Source organism: Cucumis melo, chromosome 9 (genome assembly GCF_025177605.1).
Source record: "Cucumis melo cultivar AY chromosome 9, USDA_Cmelo_AY_1.0, whole genome shotgun sequence".
NCBI classification, from domain to species: domain Eukaryota; kingdom Viridiplantae; phylum Streptophyta; class Magnoliopsida; order Cucurbitales; family Cucurbitaceae; genus Cucumis; species Cucumis melo.
Window position 1 is genome coordinate 13,855,634 of NC_066865.1, and position 21,272 is coordinate 13,876,905.

The 21,272-nt window shown below is 39.0% G+C and overlaps 2 protein-coding genes across 2 annotated transcripts; one reads left to right on the forward strand and one right to left on the reverse strand.

The window, feature by feature from the left end:
* Positions 1 to 4,267: 4,267 nt before the first annotated feature.
* Positions 4,268 to 6,483, forward strand: LOC127150857 (uncharacterized). The gene is made up of 2 exons (XM_051089547.1): positions 4,268 to 4,525; positions 4,771 to 6,483. The coding sequence occupies exons 1-2, from the start codon at positions 4,268 to 4,270 to the stop codon at positions 6,481 to 6,483; spliced, it is 1,971 nt and encodes a 656-aa protein (XP_050945504.1).
* A 5,864-nt stretch (positions 6,484 to 12,347) lies between these two features.
* LOC127150858 (uncharacterized) lies at positions 12,348 to 12,674 on the reverse strand. Its single transcript, XM_051089548.1, has one exon. It carries the CDS (start codon positions 12,672 to 12,674, stop codon positions 12,348 to 12,350), a length of 327 nt encoding a protein of 108 aa, XP_050945505.1.
* Between the last annotated feature and the right edge of the window lie 8,598 nt (positions 12,675 to 21,272).

Consider the following 21,272-nt stretch of genomic DNA (forward strand, 5'->3'; position numbering starts at 1 on the left):
TCCACAGTCGATCCGTCAGCCAGCCGCGTCGCGCCGCTTCGATCCGACGCAGCGCAGCCGAGCGTCCGTCTGCAGTCGTCGCCGAGCGAAGCCGTGGTGTAGCCGGACCACCCGCAGTTGTCGCGCCACCCGGATCCGAAAACCAGCGCCTCGTCGCGTGAGGACCCGACCCGGTCGAAGCCCGCTCCGTAACCCGAGGCCCGGCCCGCGCCGCGTGCCTCCGACCCGGAACCCGAGCCGCGTGCACCCGCGAGCCGAGCAGCGCCCGCGTGCGAGCCGCACGTGCGTAGCCGCTGTACCAAGCCGAGCCGCGTCTGTCTGCACCACGAGCCGCGCCTGTCTGCGCCGCGAGCCGAGCCGATCTTCAACCTCCAAGCCGAGCTGGTCCCTGCCCTTTTTCCAGCCGAGCCGCCAAGCCTAATTTGGCTCCTCCCATCCAATTTTGGTAATTAAATTAATTATTTTGGCATTACCCAGTAAGATTCAATGGTTTTGGGCACTAAATAATTTAATTTGGAATTAAATTAGATTATTTTCCTTAAGGGACGTCTTGGACCAAGTAACCGCTGCAGCGTGGGATTTCTTCAGTAGGGGCTCAACCATTGCAACCTCTTTCTAGGGTAAGTCATTTCGCCTGAGTTTTGAACCGTTAGTCGTTGGTGACCTAATTACGAATTTTGGCATATTAAACAGTTAGGACCTCGTCGCTTGGAAAGCACATTTGCCTCGCGGTTAGGACTCGCCAAGTAAATCTCCAGGTAAGAGATTCTACTACTAGCTCCATGTTTAGAATTATGAGGTCACGTATACCTTCAAATGTGCATGTTGAGGACTAGACTGTACGATGCATGAAATCAATGATAGTATGATGCAAATGATGATATGGTTATATTATAGCATGTTGTTGTGATGACGAGAACTGTTATGGCTGTACGACGGGTGTCGAGATGGAGAGTGTAATGATGATTTATCTGTTATGTTATATGATGACGCCATGTGTATGTATACTCCGATTAGGGTACCTGTTAGCTTAACCTGTTAGAGTCGTACCTGCATGGGTGTCCTTCGGGATCACCACCTATTTAGGACTGTGCGGTCCGACGAGACACCAGTCTAGCATGGATATAAATATGACTCGAGTGACTCGACGGGGTCCTCGCATCCCGATTGTCCTAGGTGTCCCCCGGGGCACTGAAGACCAGAGTTATGTTCCTACGGGAGCGCATGTTGCACGTGTTCGGGAACGTGCCAGAGATTTGGGTACCAGTTACAGGACTCTGACAGGAAGTTAACAGGCGCCTAGTGGGACTAGTAGTGGGTCCCTTACTGAGTATTTTATACTCACTCTCTTCATGTCATGTTTTCAGGTAGAGGACGAGGCAAGGGCAAAGGCAAGCTGGCGAGCGACCCGAAGTGATCGTGGCGAGCCATAGGGACTCCTGCTTCCGCTTATTCTTGTTTTGACTTTAGTACCTGAGTTTGAGTATTCTTCATTATTTACCATCTTTTATGTAGATAGGGCCCGAGTAGGACTTTAGAATGCATTTCATTTTTGCATAACTACCTTGTTTGGATTTTCATAAATAAAATTTCTCAAACCTCATGCGTTTTACTAAATTTTATGACTTAAACCACTTGTTCTATATTTAGTAATGACTTCGATTCAGTATAAGGAGTTGGGTCGTTACATGGAGAGGTTGACGGATCAGAATTTGGTGGGCTGAATGTGAATTTGAATTCTGCCGAATTTGGACCGCCATTTGCTTCGGAAAATCAAACGGAAATTGGGCCTGGTGTTGCGTCAATTAATCTCCGTGGGTCTGGGCGGAAGAATGATGGATGTCCTAATGGGCCACAAATTGATGCTGCCAATTTGGTAGCTCATGATGATATTCAGCCGAACACAGATCCTGCTGGTGTTTTGAAAAATCCAACGACAAACGTCAATAATTTTGCTGCGAATGTTCCTAAATCCACTTGGGCTTCGCTTTTTGGGACAGCTACTGAAGGATCCCTTCCCTATACTCTTCCCAAAGCTATTGGGGATAAAATTGTTGTCATCCCAACAGAAGAGGTTATCGATCAAGGAATAAGAGTGTGGGAAAATTCCTTGGTAGGTCAACTGATTGATGCCAAGCTTCCTTATTCCGTTATTCAGCGTCTGGTTGAGAAAATTTGTGGGAAAATTGAGATGCCCATTATCACTATTTTGGAAAACGATCTTATATGCTTCCAATTTAGACGATCAAAATCAGTGGAGTGGATTCTATCGCGTGGACCATGGCATCTCGGTGGCAAGCCTATGCTCTTCAGAAAGTGGACTCCAGGTATTGTTCCTGAATCCTTTGTGTTTAATTCAGTTCCAGTTTGGATTACATTGGGGAAATTACCCATGGAGTTATGGACAGAAGCTGGGTTGGCTGTTGTAGCGGGTGCTGTGGGCAAACCTATATCTTTAGACTTGGCCACTAAGGAGCGTCGTAGGCTTTCATATGCTCGTGTTTGTGTTGAATTAGAGGGAGGGTCAAATATGCCAAGTGAAATTACTGTTAATCTCAGGGGAGTGGAGTTTAATGTTTCGGTTAATTATGAGTGGAAACCACGGAAGTGTAATTTGTGTGGTGCCTTTGGGCATTCTAGTAGTAAGTGTTCTAGAAGTGAGGAGAGTAAAACCATTCAGGAGGAGGTAGTTCACAAGGGGGATGATGTATACAGTGAACCTTGTGGGGAAGTTGTTCTTGAAGCGTTCAAACAGTTAGAGGAAGGTGAATAAAGAACTCTCCTAATAGACATAATAGAAAAGTGGAGAAGGGGGTGGGTAAAAGTGATGAATTTACCCTTGTAACTCGCAAGAAGAGTGAGTTAGTATCTGTTAGAGATCGTGGAAAGAATATGAAGGTGATTATGCCAAACTCTTTTGGTAGTCTTCTGGAGGTGGGTGATGCTGACAAGTGGGCACTATCTATAATAGAGGGTTCACCGCCACCCTTACAGGTTGATGAAGGGACTGATATTCTAAGTGGTGTTAGTTCTTCTATTGGTCCTAAAGGATTACCTACGCTTAATAATTCTCATGATTAGTTGGTGCACTTGGAATGTACGTGGTTTAAACCACCAGATGAAGAGTAAGGCAGTCGTTGATTTTCTGGGGTCTTCCTCAGTGGGGTTTTGTTGCCTCTTGGAGACTAGAGTTCGAGAAGGTAATTTTGATTCTGTTTCTAGAAAATTTGGTAATTCTTGGGATTACTCATGTAGTTACAGTAATAGTGGTGTTGGTCGGATTTGGGTGATGTGGAAGAAGAATCGTTTTTCTTTTTCTACTAATGTGATGGATGAGCAGTTTGTTACAGGTACGTTAACAGATCTTTTATTCGGTGTTTGTGTGGAGGTGTTCTGTGTTTATGCCTCTAATAGTAATATTGAGAGACGTTTATTATGGCGTCGGTTAGTTGAGATTACTTCTGCGTGGTCGAGACCAGGGGTTGTCATGGGTGACTTTAATGCTATTAGAGTTCATTCTGAAGCATTTGGGGGATCTCCTATTCAGGGCGAGATGGAGGACTTTGATTTGGCTATTAGCGATGCTGACTTAGTAGAGCCTTCGGTGTAGGGAAATTGGTTTACTTGGACTAGTAAAGTTCAGGGGTCTGGGATGTTGCGTCGTCTGGATCGTGTTTTGGTGAATGAAGATTGGTTTTCTGCATGGCCTACCATGTTGGTAAATGTGCTTCCATGGGGTATTTCTGATCATTCTCCTATTTTATTTTATCCTAGCTTTCAGATAAATAGCAAAGTGGTGTCTTTTTGGTTCTTCAATCATTGGGTGGAGGATCCTTCCTTTATTGAGGTGGTTGCTAGGATGTGGAATCGTCATGAGGGTGTCTCTCCGATAGTGAGCCTCATGAGAAATCTTCATCATCTCAAACCTATCATGCGAAGACGGTTTGGTAGACACATAAAGAGTCTTAGTGAGGAGGTACGCAATGCTAAGGCAGCCATGGATTTAGCCCAGAGAGAGGTAGAACGTAATCCTATGTCGGATGTTTTGAGTCACCAAGCAGGTCTTTCTACGGAGACTTTCTGGACAGCAGTTAGATTGGAGGAAGCCTCGCTTCGGCAAAAATCCAGAATTCGATGGTTAAAGTTGGGTGATCAGAATACGGCTTTTTTCCATCGATCAGTTCGCTCTCGTATGAGTCGTAACACGTTACGTTCTCTAGTTGATTCTGATGGAACCAGGGTGTCTTCACATGATGGGGTGGCTTAGATGGCGGTTAATTATTTTAGTAACAGTTTGGGATCCCAGGAGATTGGCTATAGAGAATTATCCCCAGTCATTGATGATATTGTTCAGTTTCAGTGGTCTGAGAAGTGTTGTCAGGCATTACAGTTACCTATTAGTAGAGAGGAAGTTAGGAGAGTCTTATTCTCTATGGATAGTGGAAAGGCCCCCGGTCCTGATGGATTCTCTGCAGGTTTCTTTAAAGGTGCCTGGTCTGTGGTTGGGGAAGATTTTTGTGATGCGGTTCTTCATTTCTTGAGACATGTTACCTTCCAGTAGGAGTTAATGCTACTGCTATCACCCTCATTCCTAATGGGGCGGAGCGTCTGGAGAACTTTCGTCCTATTTCTTGTTGTAATGCGTTATATAAATGCATTTCTAAAATTCTGGCTGATAGACTTCGTGCGTGGCTTCCTTCTTTTATCAGTAGTAATCAGTCTGCTTTTATTCCTGGGAGGAGTATTATCGAGAACATTCTGCTTTGTTAGGAACTGGTGGGTGGATATCATCTTAACTCTGGTAAGCCTCGTTGTACTTTGAAAGTTGATCTTCAAAAAGCATATGACTCTGTTAATTGGGATTTTCTGTTTGGTTTGCTGATTGCTATTGGTACTCCGTTGAAGTTTGTTAGTTGGATTAGGGCCTGTGTTACATCCCCTATGTTCTCTATTATGATTAATGGCTCGCTGGAGGGGTTTTTTCATGGCAGGAAGGGTGTAAGACAAGGTGATCCTTTATCTACCTTTCTCTTTGTTATGGTGATGGAAGTTCTTTCTCGTATGTTGAATAAGATCCCTCAGAGTTTTCATTTTCACCATTGTTGTGAGAAGGTTAAGTTAACCCATCTAACCTTCGCTGATGACCTTATGATTTTTTGTGCTGCTAATGAGCCCTCTATCAGATTTATCCGAGAATGTCTTGAGAAGTTTGGTGAGCTTTCAGGTTTGTTCGCAAATCCTAGGAAAAGCTCTATTTTTGTTGCAGGAGTTAATAATGAGAATGCTTCTCATCTGGCTACTTGTATGGGTTTTGTCCGTGGTAATCTCTCTGTTCGTTATCTTGGCCTTCCTCTTTTGGCGGGTCGATTACGTTCTAATGATTATGCTTCTCTGATTCAGCGTATCACTAGCAGGATTCGTTCTTGGACCGCTCGAGTTCTTTCGTTTGCAGGTAGACTGCAGCTTGTTCATTCTGTGCTTCGTAGTTTTCAAGTGTACTGGGCTAGTGTGTTTGTTCTTCCTGCGTATGTGCACAATGAGGTGGACAAGATTCTCAGATCTTATCTTTGGAGGGGTAAGGAGGAAGGTAGAGGAGGTATTAAGGTGGCTTGGGTGGATGTGTGTCTTCCCTTTGAGGAGGGCGGTCTTGGTATTCGAGATGGCCCTTCTTGGAATATTGCGAGTACTTTGAAGATCTTGTGGCTTATGTTAACAAATTCGGGGTCTCTTTGGGTGGCTTGGGTGGAAGCTTATATACTGAAAGGGAGGTCATTGTGGGATGTGGATAGTAGAGTGGGTAAATCTTGGTGTCTTCGGGCGATCTTACGTAAGCGAGAGAAGCTGAAGCATCTTGTAAGGATGAAGGTGGGAAATGGTAATAGTTTTAGAGTTTGGCTTGATCCGTGGTTGCCGGAGGGTGCCATTTTGGAGCAGGTTGGGGAGAGAGTGATGTATGATGCAGCTAGTCGGAGGAAGGCTAGACTCTCTGACTTTATTGACCCAGATGGAGAATGGCTTTGGCCTCGAGTTTCTTTGGAATTAATTGACCTATGGGAGAGGGTTCAGGAGGTCAGTCCGTGTCTTAGTGTTAGTGATAGTTGGGTATGGGTTCCTGGTCGTCGGGGTGGTTTCTCTATTGCAAGTGCATGGGAAGCTGTTCGTCCTAGGGGTGGTCGGGTTCTATGGGATGGTTTATTGTGGGGTGGGGGAAATATCCAAAAACATTTCTTCTGTGCGTGGTTGGCTATTAAAGATAGGTTGGGTACTATAGATAGATTGCATAGGTGGGATAGTTCAGTTCCGATGTTGTGCATTCTATGTCGGGGGGTGTGGAGTCTCGCGATCACTTATTCTTTTCGTGTTCGTTTGGGGGGGGGGATGTTTGGTCTAGGGTTCTTCGGATCATGGGTTCCTCTCATAGGATTGGGCATTGGAGGGTTGAGTTGTCTTGGATTTGTCATTAAGGTATTGGGAAGGGTGTGAGGAGGAAGCTGTGACGTGTTCTTTGGTGCGCAACTATCTATTTTATTTGGAACGAGAGAAATCATCGGTTACATGGTGGTCAGGCTCGTGATCCTATTGTCCTTTTCCATCTCATTTGTTCGTGGATTCGTGCTCGTGCTGGATCGTGGAGAAAGGATGCTCATCTACCTTTTTAACTTGTTATTTTATTTGGTTTCCTGTTTGTTCCCAGGCTGTGGGGTTTTATTCTTTTTTGTCATGTTGTATTTCCCCAGTCGTTGGGACTTGGTTGAGTTTGTGGTCTTTGTCCTTTTGTTTTTTTGTTGTCTTTTTGGTTAAATCGCTTGTTATGTTTAGAGACTTTCTTTGTTTTGTTAGCATTTTATGCATTGTTGCATTGACCTCAAGCTGTGAGGTCCCCTTGTTGTTGTATAATAAAATTACCTTTAAAAAAAAAAAAATTACATTTTGACAATCTTTTTATTATTAATTTATTATTTTTGTTAATTTTAGTGGTATGTTACAGCATATTTAAATTAATTAATCTATATTAAGTTCATAAGTATGTGTGCAACTTTGGAGAAATATGGTTAGTAACTTTGAGTGCATAACCAAAACCTCGAAAATAGTTAATCTTGTAATTTGAATTAAGTTAGTTTTAATTTTAGAGACATATACTTCAATTTATAATCCTATGCTACAAATAATATTATATAAAGTCCCTCTCTATATAGATTTTATAAGCCAACTAGTAATTATCAATTACATTGTTATATTTTATGGTTCGTCTTATATTTTTGTTATCTTTAACATTAATATATAACTTTCATTTTCAGTTTTTAAGAGATTCCAATTAGTAGTTTAATTAATATATATTTCTTCCTAGGTACTCGTTTGCAATTTAATAATCAAACTCCATTTGTGTAGGTCTCCCATTTTATATTTGTGATGTAAAATTGCGGAAGGTTCATTTTCCTTCTGAATTTATATATATTATTATTATTGTCACGTCTATTTTTAACATTAATTTTAATTCAAAACTTTAAATGTTTGTCATCCAAGTAGAAAAGTTATCGTAGACACCCATAATTTTTAGAATATAAAACTTTGAAAATTTTTGTAAATATTTTTATTCATTATGTTATATTTGAAAATGTCTATTAAAAATATGATATTACTGTTAGAATATTTATGGGATCTTTTAAAAAATATAAAAAAACGACAAACTATTTACGCTACATAGAGCAATTTCGAAAATGAAAAAAGCACAGAGGTCCACCATATAAAACACCAAAATACCCCGTCAACAATACACATAATATATTTAGTAATGCGATTTGGTATACGATCGTTTAGATTTGGCTACCTCAAATCTAAACGATTTTTTTTCAAAATTTGGTATAGACTATTTTTTCAATATTCTTTATACACAATTTTTTAGTTTTGGTTACCCTAATTTAAATGTCTAACCAATTTTTTCAGATTGTTATACACCATTAGATTTGGTTACCTAATCTAGACATGCACACACCTAAAAAAAGAGAAAAAAAATAAGAAAGACAATAGAAAGAAATAGATTTAGTTATCGAAGTCTAAAAAAAAAAATGAAGAAATCGAAGCTAAAAAAGAGGAGTACAAAGAAAGACGGTAAAAAAATCGAAGAAAAAGATGAAAGGACAAACTTAGAATATTTAAAAAATGGCTAACGACTTTGTTACTCGGGTCGTAAATATTTTAGTAGATTATTATATTTAGGAAAATTTTCCAATATCTATACTTAAATATAAAATGAACCTAGTTTAACTAATATAAAATATGTGTTATAGAATATTTTGAGGTAGAAATTTGAATCTCTCCATTAAATTGGAACAACATAAATTATAGAAACTAAAAATAAAAAATGATTTATGAATTATAAATTTTTTAAAAAGACATCCAGTTGCAAAAATAGAAAAAAGTAAAAACCATATGTGTCGCATCAGTTTAATAAAAAGCAGGTGTTTATATATATATATATATATATATATATATATATATGTAAAAGAAAAAAAATATGGCATGTATGATCTTACATCTCGACGTTGACGACAAGTTGAATGTAACTCAATTGATTTATTCGATTGAAAACAGAAGAGTAAGAATAATGATATTTAGTGGATATTTTAAAGTTAAGAATTAAATTGCATTATTTTATATATGATAGGTTGGTTTGGAGTTGTTTAGTTTCCCAATTATAGATACGTACTAGTAGGTATTAGTATAGTAATATATATTTTGTTTCGATGGTTAAGGAAAAAGAAAAGTAGAATATACTATAGAAGAAAAAAAGAAAAAAGTGTTCGAAAGGAAAGAGAACTGGAAGAGAGCGTGGGTGCGGAGGGTAGACGTGGAAATGGAAAGAAAAGAAGAAGCACATGTGGGAGGGGAAGGAGAGAGAATAGTAAAGGTAGTCAACTTCCCATATTCACTTCTACTCATTTACCAAAACCCATTCATACTTTACCTTAATTTGCACGCCCCCTCATCTTAAAACCCTTCCGGTGCAACCATCTAAAACTTCTTCTTTTATTATTATTTTTTTGACCCCACGATTAAATAAAAAATGGAAAATTATAAAATAATATTAAGATAAAATTAAAAAAAACAGAAAAAAGGAAAAAGTAGATTCAGAGGTCAACATCGGCTTCAGGACCATCACTCGCCCAGGACCCATCCGCCTCGAACCTCAACTTTACGCCCTTTGCTACTCACCCAATTTTTCTTTTTTTTTTTGGAAAATTCAGGTGGGTAAGCCTCTTCCGAATACAAAAACTATATTAATACACTACTTTAAAAAATTATTTATCAAAACAGTATACATCATAAACTTTATCAAAATAGGGACGTTTTTCTTCTCTCTTATTGTCAAGGGTGTTAAAAAAATTAGTAACTCGACCAACCCGAATAATCCAATCCAAACTGGAAGGGTTGGGTTGAGCCAAATTTCCTACGAGAGTCCTCGAGTTGAAAACATAAGCATTTAGGTTAATTGTTCCGGGCCATTGTGGCCTTGAGATGCATAGAGCTGAAAAACATCAGAAATTATGGCATTGATCTGGGGCCAAAGTTGCCCTGAGATGGCCCCGAGCTAAAGAACAAAAGCATTATGTAATAAGATCTCGGGCTATGTCCCTGAGTTTAAAAACAGAAGCTAAAATAGAAACTAAAAACTAAGACCTAGACACTTTTTAGTCATTTTTAGGAAAATATCTTAGCTATAAATTAAAGAAGATGATCAACCCGCCAAACCAAATTTTATGAAGAAAAATTAAAAATTTAAAAAACAATATGAAGAAAAGAAAGCCCAACCCTCCAACCCAACCTAGCCCAACCCGAATTTTTTGGGTTGACTCTTACATTTGAACCGATAGGTTCATTTTTTACCAACCCGATTACTTTGGGTTGGTCCATATTTTTTCCAACCCGGCTTATGTACACCCCTGCTCATTCTTCATTTAAATTTTAATTTTTTTACTCTATTTGAATGTTATTTTTCTTTTTTTTTTTCTTTTTACTTCAATTATAGATAAAATTCAAATTCTTATTTTTTTTAATTTAATACGAATTTATTTCTCTCTAACAAAAAAAACCTACAATTATTCACGTTTTTATGGAAAATTGGTTCAATTTTATTGTCATTTAAGCTTTTTAAAAAATGTGTGTTATTTGTCTTTTCAAATTGATGAAATTTTTTTCATCTTTTTTTTTTACATTTACTTTTCAGTTTATTTTTACATTTTATTACTTGACATGATACATTTGTAATGATCAACCATTAATCAAAATTTCATTACTTAGTGTGCAATTTTATGTTAGTAATTCGTTCAATTTATATTAATGTCATTCCCTATGGATATTTTACCGTTATAATCCATTCGTTTTGTATTAATTGAAGGCCGTAAATTTTTTAGTAATTTTTTGTGATTGGAAACTATTAGTCTAGTGGTCTCGTCGAATCCATATATTAGTCTAGTAATCCCGTCAGATCGACATATCAATCTAGTGCTCCCGAAGGATACACATATCAGTCTAGTGCTCTCGGAGAACACACAACATGGGGTGATCCCATAGGACACCGTGCCTGCACAGTACGCTACCCTATAGGTAAGGCTAACAGTTATTCCCTAAATTCGATCTCAATAGTCTACAGCAGTCACATCACAATATAGCTCAATTATCTATCCTGACTTTAAGCATAATCGGTCAAAGAGTCAGGTCAGTCAACAACATTCTCTGTCAGCCTACATACATTCAAATCACACCAAACATCATTCTACCCAAATCCAATCGACAAAATAAAATGTCACTATGCAATTTACACCTAAAAATCTCATCTTCTCTGCCCCAAACAACAACATGAACTACAAGTGATCTAAACCATACATAAAGTCTATATTCAGTCTGCAGCACCGTTTATCAATAAATATACAACCTACACATGACGATCCCAAATCCATACAACTTGACAGCATGCATGAGTTACGCAGAACCTCCAGGTAACACTAATCCAATGACAACACAAACCATTAATAACCTAAGTTATGAATAACAATCAATTCCTCATCATCTGTAATAAGCCAATAGCTTGACCCATCAATGTAAATCAAAACTACATTTATCAATTGTGTCATCCAAAACCAGTCAAGAATAAATTATTACTACTTTTATGTGAGCACGTAAACATCAATTTAGCGCAACCTCTAACATATACTTTCGCAACATGCACTACGTTCAAATCTCAAATTTGAGTCTAGTAGTAGGAACCCTTACCTCGAGGTTTAGCTACGTTCCTTAATCAACTAGGATCCAACAAACCAACCTAAACATAACATAAGGAATTTAAATACTAAAACGAGCAAGTTGTCCAAACAAACTTCCCAATTTACAAACTCCACAACTTACCGAAGCAAATTGGGTAATCAAGCTCTACAAATGTCGTCGTAGATTTCAAGAAATCGACTTCCAAACCTTGAAGAAGATCCAAGGTAATGAACCCACTTAATCCAACAACTTATTTCGACAATAATAATGAAGTCGGCCAAGGAAAACAACTACAAAATTAACAATTTCTCCCTTACCAATCACTAGCTCAGGTGGTTGCAAGGAAGAGTGGCTCGTGATGCCTTGGCTTAGGAGGCGGCTTGGCGCACGCCACTAAAGAAGACAGAAAATTGGCTCAGGTCGGCTCATGTTAGGTGTGCGGCTCGAAGAAGAGCGGCGGCGTGGCTGGGTTCTGTCGGATGACACGCAGGAAAGGACGACGACGCAACCGATGGGCTTCAATGATGGAGACAAGCCCGACAGAGATGAAAACAGAGCTGCAACAGGCGACACGATCCAGATCTTAAAGGCGTTGAAACGAGCTTCATGCGGATGGAAACGAAACAGCGGCGACTAGGTTCGAGGGATGGGCGGTGCTGGCGGCTAATGGTCGGACGAAGAAGAAGAAAAAGATTAGAGGCGATCGGCGGGTGCACATGGTGAAGAAGAAGAAAGATGAGAGTGGAAAGGGGGGCTGCACGAAGAAGGAAGGGATTGATTTTAGGGTTTTTTTTATAAAAAATATAGTAATAATAATAATATAATTTATATTATATTATATTATCTTATTATAAAACTTATATCCTCCTTTTTCTTTCTTTTACCTTTCCAAACCTGAGTAACTTAACACCCAACAAATTAAAATCAAGAAGAAATTTAGGGTAAAAGTGTCAAGAAATTACCTCAAAATTTCGGGGCGTTACATTCTCCTCTCCTTAAGGAACTTTTATCCTCGAAAGTTCTATTTCTCGAACAACTCTGGGTAACGAGCTCTCATGTCGTCTTCTCTCTCCCATGTAACCTCCTCAACGTTGTGATTCCGCCATCAAAACTTTGACTAATGGAATCCCTCTATTTCTCAGCATCTTTACTTCTTTAGCCATAATCTCGACTGATTGTTCTGCATAGCTCAAATTTTCATCAATCACTAATGGCTCGTAATCCACTACATGAGATGGATCTGTTACGTACTTTCTCAACATCGAAACATGGAACATGTCATGAACTACACAGAGTGATGGCTGCAACGCCAAACGATACGCCACAGGACCAATTCGCTCCAAAATCTCAAACGGTTTAACAAAACAAGTACTCAACTTTCCCTTCTTTTCAAATCGTAAGACACCTTTCATAGGTGCCACTTTCAAGAACACTTTATCTCCCACATCAAACTCAAGATCTTTTCGTCTCACATTAGCATAACTTTTCTGCCTACTCTAAGCTGCTTGCATATGTGCTCTAATTTTTTTGTATTGCTTTATTAATAGACTGAATTAACTCAGGACCCATTAACCTCTGATCACCAACCTTATCCCAACAAATAGGGGGTCTGTAACATTTACCATACAAAGTTTCAAACGGTGCCATGACAATGGTAGGCTGAAAACTGTTGTTATAAGAAAACTCCATCAAATGCAAGTGACAATCCCAGCTACCTGGACACTCTAATGCACAAGCTCGCAACATGTCCTCTAAAACTTGGTTCAAACGCTCAGTTTGACCATCAGTCTGAGGGTGAAAGGCTGTACTAAAATCTAATCTCGTGTTCATGGCAGTCTCAAGTCTCTTCAAGAACTTGGAAGTGAAACGGACATCTCTGTCAGAGACAATCGATACTGGCACCCTATGCAATCTCATAATCTCAGACAAGTACAACTATGCCCACTTACTAGCAGTATAAGTGGATTTCCCTAGGATGAAGTGTGCCGATTTTGTTAGTTTGTCAACAACAACCTAAATCACTGTAAAGCCCTTCAGAGTTCTTGGCAAACCTGTAATGAAATCCATAGACACATTCTCACACTTCCATTCTAGCACGTTCAAAGGTTGTAATACACTTGCTGGTTTCTGTCGTGGTGCTTTAACCTGCTGACACACCAAACATTTACTGACAAACTCTGCCACCTCTCTCTTCATATTACGCCACCAATAAACTCATTCAGATCCTGCTACATCTTTGTACTACCTGGGTGCATAGAAAATAGGGAACTATGAGCTTCGGTCAATAATTCTGTCTTAACTGCATTATCTACTGGCACACAAAGACGCCTCTCAAATAAAAGTCCATCATCAGAGGATATGGAAAACCCATCAGCTTGCCCTGTTCTTGCTAGATGACGCTTTTCAATCAAATAAGGATCATTACGTTGAGCAGCAATAATCTTTTGTCTCAATGTGGGCTGTTCTGACAACTGAGCCAATTGCGAGGTGACTACACCTACTGACACTGCAATCTTAGCTCTCTCCTGGTCTCGATGCAAAGGGGCCTGTCTGGTGATGAGCGCTGCTGAATGTGATACCTTCCTACTAAGAGCATTAGCTACCACATTCGCGTTACCTGGATGATACAATATCTCACAATCATAATCTTTTAATAATTCAAGCCATCTTCACTGTCTCATATTCAACTCTTTCTGAGTGAAGAAATATTTCAAGCTTTTATGGTCCGACAAGATCTATATATTTTCACCATACAAGTAATGTCTCTATATCTTCAGTGCAAAGACTACTGCTGCCAACTCTAAATCATGGGTAGGATAATTTTGCTCATGACTCTTCAACTGACGAGAAGCAAAAGTGACTACATTACCTTGTTGCATCAGAACACAACCCAAACCTTTCTTAGAAGCATCACTGTCAATCACAAAACTCCCTGAACTATCAAGTACAATAACAACCGGTGTAGTAACGAGCTTCTGTTTAAGGTTCTGAAAACTATTCTCACATGCCTTGCTACAAACAAATGGAGCTCCTTTCATGGTCAACTGAGTAAGAGGAGTAGTTATACGAGAGAAGTCCTCCACAAACCGTCGGTAATAGCTTGCTAAACCCAAAAAGCTACGAACTTCACTAACTGTGGAAGGTCGGGCCAACTGATAACGGCTTCTATCTTAGCTGGATCCACAGAAACACCATCTTTAGAAACTACATGACCTAAAAAAGATACTTGCTTCAACCAAAACTCAAGTTTTGAAAACTTTGCATAAAGTTTATTGGTTCAAAGAGTCTCTAGAACCATACACAAATGCTCTTCATGCTCTGCCTCTGTCTTGGAATACACCAAGATATTATGAATGAATACAATCACAAAAGTGTCTAAGAAATCCTTAAACACTCTGTTCATTAAATCCATAAACACTGCTGGAGCATTCGTCAATCCAAAGGACATCACAATGAACTTGTAATGCCCACATCTCGAACGGAAAGCTGTTTTTGGTATATCCTTAATCCTCAACTGATGGTATCTTGATCGAAGGTCGATCTTAGAGAACACTATAACTCCTTGCAATTGGTCAAACAGATCATCAATCCTGGGCAAAGAATACTTGTTTTTAACAGTGACCTTATTTAACTCCTTGTAGTCAATACACAAGCACATCGATCCATCCTTCTTTTTAACAAACAAGACTGGTGCACCCCAAGGTGACACTCTTGGTCAAATGAAGCCTTTGTCAAGCAACTCCTGCAACTGTACTTTTAGCTCTTTCAACTCTACTAGGGCCATTCTGTATGGAGCTTTAGATATAGAAACAATACTAGGTTCCAACTAGATAGAAAAATTAATCTCCCTGTGAGGGGGTAATCCTGGAAGTTCTTTAGGAAAACATGTGGATAATCCCTCACCACAGGTTCCGATGACAAGGAAACATCAGCCTCTCTAGTATCCACCACACTGGCCAAGATACTCTGAGTACCCTGGTTACGTAGTTTACTGACTTTCGTAGCTGAGAACACTTTAGGTAATACTACTGTTTCTACCCCTTTAAACTTAAAATTGGTCCTGTAGAAGGATTAAACACCACTTCTCTACGGGAACAATCTATACTAGCATGATTAGCAGCTAGCCAATCCATACCTAGAATTACATCAAAATCATGCATATCCAGGACTAACAACGTTACATCTATCGCATGACTCGCTATTTCAATCTGGCATGCTTTTATCTTTTCTTTCGACAACATACTCTCCCTAGATGGAGTGGACACTGATAAAACATGATCTAGGGGTTCTACTTCTAAGCATGCATGTGATACAAATACAGAAGAGATAAAGGAATGTGATGAACCAGAATCAAACAGAACTAAGGCATAATGCCCCAACACTGGAAGCGTACCTGTCACAATAGTGCTTGCTTTCTCAACCTCAGACTTATTCGTAACAAAGACCTTACCCTGCTATGGTGCACCCGCTCCCTGGTTTTGTGCAACCTCAGTAAGCCTCATAGGACATCTATCAGCTATATGCCCCTTTTGCCTACACTTGAAGCAAGTCCTGGTCCAAAACAAACAATGACCCAGATGGTGCTTTCCACAAGTGGTACATAAAGGCTTCTCTTTGGCAACTTCCATTGCCTTAAAAGGTTTCTGCTAAAAACGACGAAGATCGCCACCTGATTTTAAATTCCTATGCGGCACTGTAATAGGCTATTGTTCGGCCTTCCTCTTTTGTCCTGAGGTCGACCATTTCCTTGCTAACTTGGACAAATTAACTCTCTCCTGTAAATTGATATCCACTGCTAGGCGCAGTGCATCATCGTGGGTGGCCGGTCGGAAGGCTCAGACGAGACCCTAGATATCTAGCATGAGGCCTCTGACAAACTTTTCAGTCCTGACAGCCTCATCTCTTATCACATTAGGGACAAAACGAGATAGCATATCAAACTCTGCATCGTACTACTCTACCGTCATATCACCTGCTCCAGGTTCAGAAACTCTTGTTGTTTGACATACTTCACACTGACAGAGAAGAATTTCACATCGAAACTCTCCTTGAACTGCTTCCAGGTGATCCGATTCACGTCACCCCCTAACATCCTCTCTGCCATCTCCCACCAGGAGGTACCTCTGTCGGTCAACATAAATACGACGCACTGCACCTTTGACTGTCAGAACACTTCATATACCGAAATATGGTCTCCACAGAAGACAACTGCATTTGAGCCTTGATGGGGTCCTCTAAAGACCCGTAGAACGATTTAGGATTGTATTTTCTAAAATCCCACAAATGTTTAGCCTCTGCCGACAGCTGGTTTTGCACGCAATGAGGTTTGACTGGAGCTTGAGCAAGAGCTGGAGGGGCAGGCTGCTGCGGTGCCGCATCTGTATAATCAAGTCCCTGAACCTTTACTCCATAGCAGGAAGGTCTGCATGAGTGACTAGTGTAGCAGACATTGATAGCTTGAGCTACATCTGTACTTTGGGTTGAACACGTTCTGCTCCACTTCCTCATCCTCTATGGTCTCTTCTACGAGCACTTCTTCTTGGCAGCATTTTCCTAATAACCATCAGTGACTCCTTTCGTCTCAGACAATAATCCACTTCATAGTTTAACTTAGGCAAGGTCATACATATAAAGTTATACATGTAATTCATGAAAGCGAACCTGACGAGCGGCAAATGATCATTCTAGCCATAGGGACACAAAACATAGATTTACATCATAAGTCAGTCTACAGAATCTAAAACTTAGGCTCTGATACCAACTGTAACGACCTAACTTTTCAATCTAAGCTAAGGTCATTACTTACTGCTAAAACTTGACATCTAACGTAAAAACTCAATAAAGACCTTGTTCAAAATTTCACTTAAAACTTCAAGATATAATAAAATCGTCTTCGGGCCCTATTTTAAATAAATTTCAAAACTTCAAAACATAGTCTCTAAATATTCAAACAAAATAAATGAATAAATGTTCTAACTAAAACTTAAATTCAAAATCCTTAAAATGAAAATAACAAAGACATTTAGTGGAAGCAATAAAACTCGACATTCCCGTATGGACTTCACGTTTTCTTCTTGCCCCTTGCAGGTTTGCTTCGTACGATACCCTTACCTGAAAATGTTAAACAAAAAGGGTGACTATAAAAATATACCCAGTAAGGGACCTACTACTTGTCCCACTAAGGAAAACAACGATTAGTTTCCTTTTAAGGGGTACGCTACAACATAACAGTCTCCTGATCCCGTAGGATCCATATATCAGTCTAGTGATCCCGTCGGATCCATATATCAGTCTAGTGATCCCGTCGGATCGACATATCAATCTAGTGCTCCCGAAGGATACACATATCAGTCTAGTGCTCTCGGAGAACACACAACATGGGGTGATCCCATAGGACACCGTGCCTGCACAGTATGCTACCCTATAGGTAAGGCTAACAGTTATTCTCTAAATTCGATCTTAATAGTCTACAACAGTCACATCACAATATAGCTCAATTATCTGTCCTGACTCTAAGCAATAATCGGTCAAACAGTCAGGTCAGTCAATAGTATTCTCTGTCAGCCTACATACATTCAAATCACACCACACAATCATTCTACCCAAATCCAATCGACAAAATAAAATGTCACTATGCAATTTACACCTAACAATCCCATCTTTTGTGCCCCAAACAACAACATGAACTACAAGTGATCTAAACTATACATAAAGTCTATATTCAGTCTGCAGCACCGTTTATCAATAAATATACAACCTACACATGACGATCCCAAATCCATACAACTTGACAGCATGCATGAGTTACGCAGAACATCCAGGTAACACTAATCCAATGACAACACAAACCAACAATAACCCAAGTTATGAATAACAAAAAATTCCTCATCAACAAAAATCGACAATAACCCAAGTTGTATGTTACGCAGAACATACAACTTGACAAGCATGCATGAGTTACGCAGAACATCCAGGTAACACTAATCCAATGACAACACAAACTAATAATAACCCAAGTTATGAATAACAAACAATTCCTCATCAACAGAAACCGACAATAACCCAAGTTAAATGTTACGCTGAACATACAACTTGACAGCATGCATGAGTTACGCAAAACATCCAGGTATAACTAATCCAATGACAACACAAACCAACAACAATGCGATCCATCAATGTAAATCAAAACTACACTTATCAATTGTATCGTCCAAAACCAGTCAAGAATAAATTATTACTTCTTTTATGTGAGCACGTAAACATCAATTTAACCAACCGCTAACATATACTTTCGGAACATGCACTACGTTCAAATCTCAAATTTGAGTCTAGTAGTAGGAACCCTTACCTTGAGGTTTAGCTACGTTCCTTAATCAACTATGGTCCAACAAATCAACCTAAACATAACATAAAGAATTTAAATACTAAACAAGTTGCCCAAACAAACTTTCCAATTTACAAACTCCACAACTTACCGAAGCAAATTGGGGAATCAAGCTCTACACAATGTCGCTGTAGATTCTAAGAAATCGACTTCCAAACCTTGAAGAAAATCCAAGGTAATGAGCCCACTTTATCCAATAACTTATTTCGACAATAATAATGAAATCGACCAAGGAAAACAACTACAAAATTCACAAATTTTCCCCAGGTGGCTATAAGGAAGAGTGGCTTGGCTTTGCGCACGCGGTTGAAGAAGACAGAAAATTGACTCGAGTCGGCTCAGGTTAGGTGGGTGATCGAAGAAGACTGGCAGCGTTGTTGGGTTCCGTTGGACGGCATGCGGGAAAGGCCAACGATGCAACCGATGGGCTTCAACGACAAAGACAAACGCGACAGAGATGAAAATAGAGCTGCAGCAGGCGACACGATCTGAGTCTCAAAGGCGGTGAAATGAGTTTTACGCGGACGGGAACGAAACAGCGGCGACTGGGTTTGAAGGATGGGTGGTGCTGGTGGCTAATGGTTGGACGAAGAAGAAGAAAAAGATTGGAGGCGATTGGTAGGTGCACACGGTGAAGAAGAAAAAAGATGAGAGTGGAAGGGAGGTTGCACGAAGAAGGAGGGGATTGATTTTATGGTTTTTTTTAAAAATAGTAATAATAATAATATAATTTATATTATATTATATTATATTATCTTATTATAAAACTTATATCATTCTTTTTCTTTGTTTTTCCTTTCCAAACCTAAGTAACTTTACACCCAATAAATTAAAATAAAAAAGAAATTTAGGGTAAAAGTGTCAAGAAATTGCCTCAAAATTTCTGGGCGTTACATTTATTTAACAATTTTCATTCAATGAAAAATAAAAAAAAATCAACGTGTTCCACAACTTGGACGTTGTCGATTACTAGTTGGCTGTTGCCGTCGACTTTGCATTCTTTGTTACTTCAGTCCCTCTCGATTTTCTTGTTGATATAGTTGTTCGAGAACGCTGCAGGCGCTTCATAATACAAATATTCATTATGTTTTTCACGACAGTGCCTGTGTCCATGCATGCATGTATGAAGATGATGGATTGATCCCTAAAGCATAGTATCCTTGCCCAAAGTTTGACGATGATGGATCTGCCTCTGAATTGTAATATCTTGTTCCAAAGTTTGACGATTGACCGACTCCTGAATCATAATATCCCATTTCAAACATCAACATCATTATCATTGGAATAATGTAACCAGTTTTGCTATGTGTTTGTGTCACATGAGGCACTTCTTAGACAAGATTTAAATATGTATTCTTGAGTTACATCCATATCAAATTGCTCAATCAGAGGTTCCATAGCAATAAATGTTCTACGATTAAGTCATCGCATCACCACATGGGCAACTCTATCAAACCAATATGTAGTTCTTATGTCAACGTTGTACAAAATTGGTTCAATATTACAGTTGAGTAGAACATTTTGTTTAAAACCAAACTATCTGAGTGTGTTTTGTTAGGATGATGCCACTCAATCTCGAACCTTTAATTTTTCAGCAGATAGGGTCATACCTAGTAACACTTGACAAAGAAACAACCAACAATCATGACTCTGATCGGTAATGGGGTTGCCATCAATATGTAATGCCATTAAAACTTCCACATTCTGTAATGTGACTGTGCACTCTCCAATTGACATGTGAAATGTATGCGTCTTTGTTCTCTATCTCTCAACAAATGCAACGATGAGGTATCCATCTAACTGGATGACCCTAATTTGGTAATCTCCTAAAATTCCAAATCACGAAGCAGTTGAAGCATGCTGTGGTGAGTGAGATAGTACGATAAACAACCGCCTCAAGTCGTCTATAGTTCATCTCGAGTGTAGTTTGATCATCCCATACAATTTTTGATCCGTGAATGTTCCGATCATATAAAATGTTGGGATCGATTTGTCCTGGGTTTAATGTCATTACCTACATAAAATAATTTATTTATTTATTAATTAAATATTGAGGACACATGTAGCATTAAGAACAAAAGAAGAAAAAAGAAAATAAAAGTTCATTTTAATTAAATTTAAATTATTTACAATTTACACTAACAAACATTCTAAAATGTTTCTTTTTTCTAAGGATCAAAGTATACTAAATATTTAAATATTTGCAACTTAAATCTACCCGTCATTTTCTATTAAAAAAAAAAGAAAGCAAACAATATACATAATTAATCATTATAAAAAACACTAGAATAAAATGTAACGCCCAACAATTCGATATCTCTTTTGGGTTTTGTCCATTGTCATTGATGTTAAGTGTGGTTATGGAAATTTTAGATTTATTGGAAGAACCTTACCATTTTGATTCCTTGAGTAATTAAGGTTGGGAATCCTCATTTGTTTAGGATAATAAGTATCATTTTCCATTTATCTATTTATCTTATTATTTTTATTTTTATTTTGTTGGAAATAATTAGGGAAGCCCATATTAAACTAAAGTTGGTTGTTTTGGTGAGATTTGGAGAGAGAGAGGAGGGGTTGTTTGGGTTTTTTAAAAGGAAAAGAAAAGAGTCAATTTTCTTATAAAAAG

What these genes read in the sequence shown, in the direction of transcription:
- LOC127150857 (XM_051089547.1), top strand. Translation starts at nt 4,268, where the DNA reads ATGGCGGTTAATTATTTTAGTAACAGTTTGGGATCCCAGGAGATTGGC. An exon ending in GGGAAGATTTTTGTGATGCG is followed by an intron (nt 4,526 to 4,770) that starts GTTCTTCATTTC and finishes CTGCTTTGTTAG; the next exon opens with GAACTGGTGGGTGGATATCA.
- LOC127150858 (XM_051089548.1), bottom strand. Translation starts at nt 12,674, where the DNA reads ATGAAAGGTGTCTTACGATTTGAAAAGAAGGGAAAGTTGAGTACTTGT.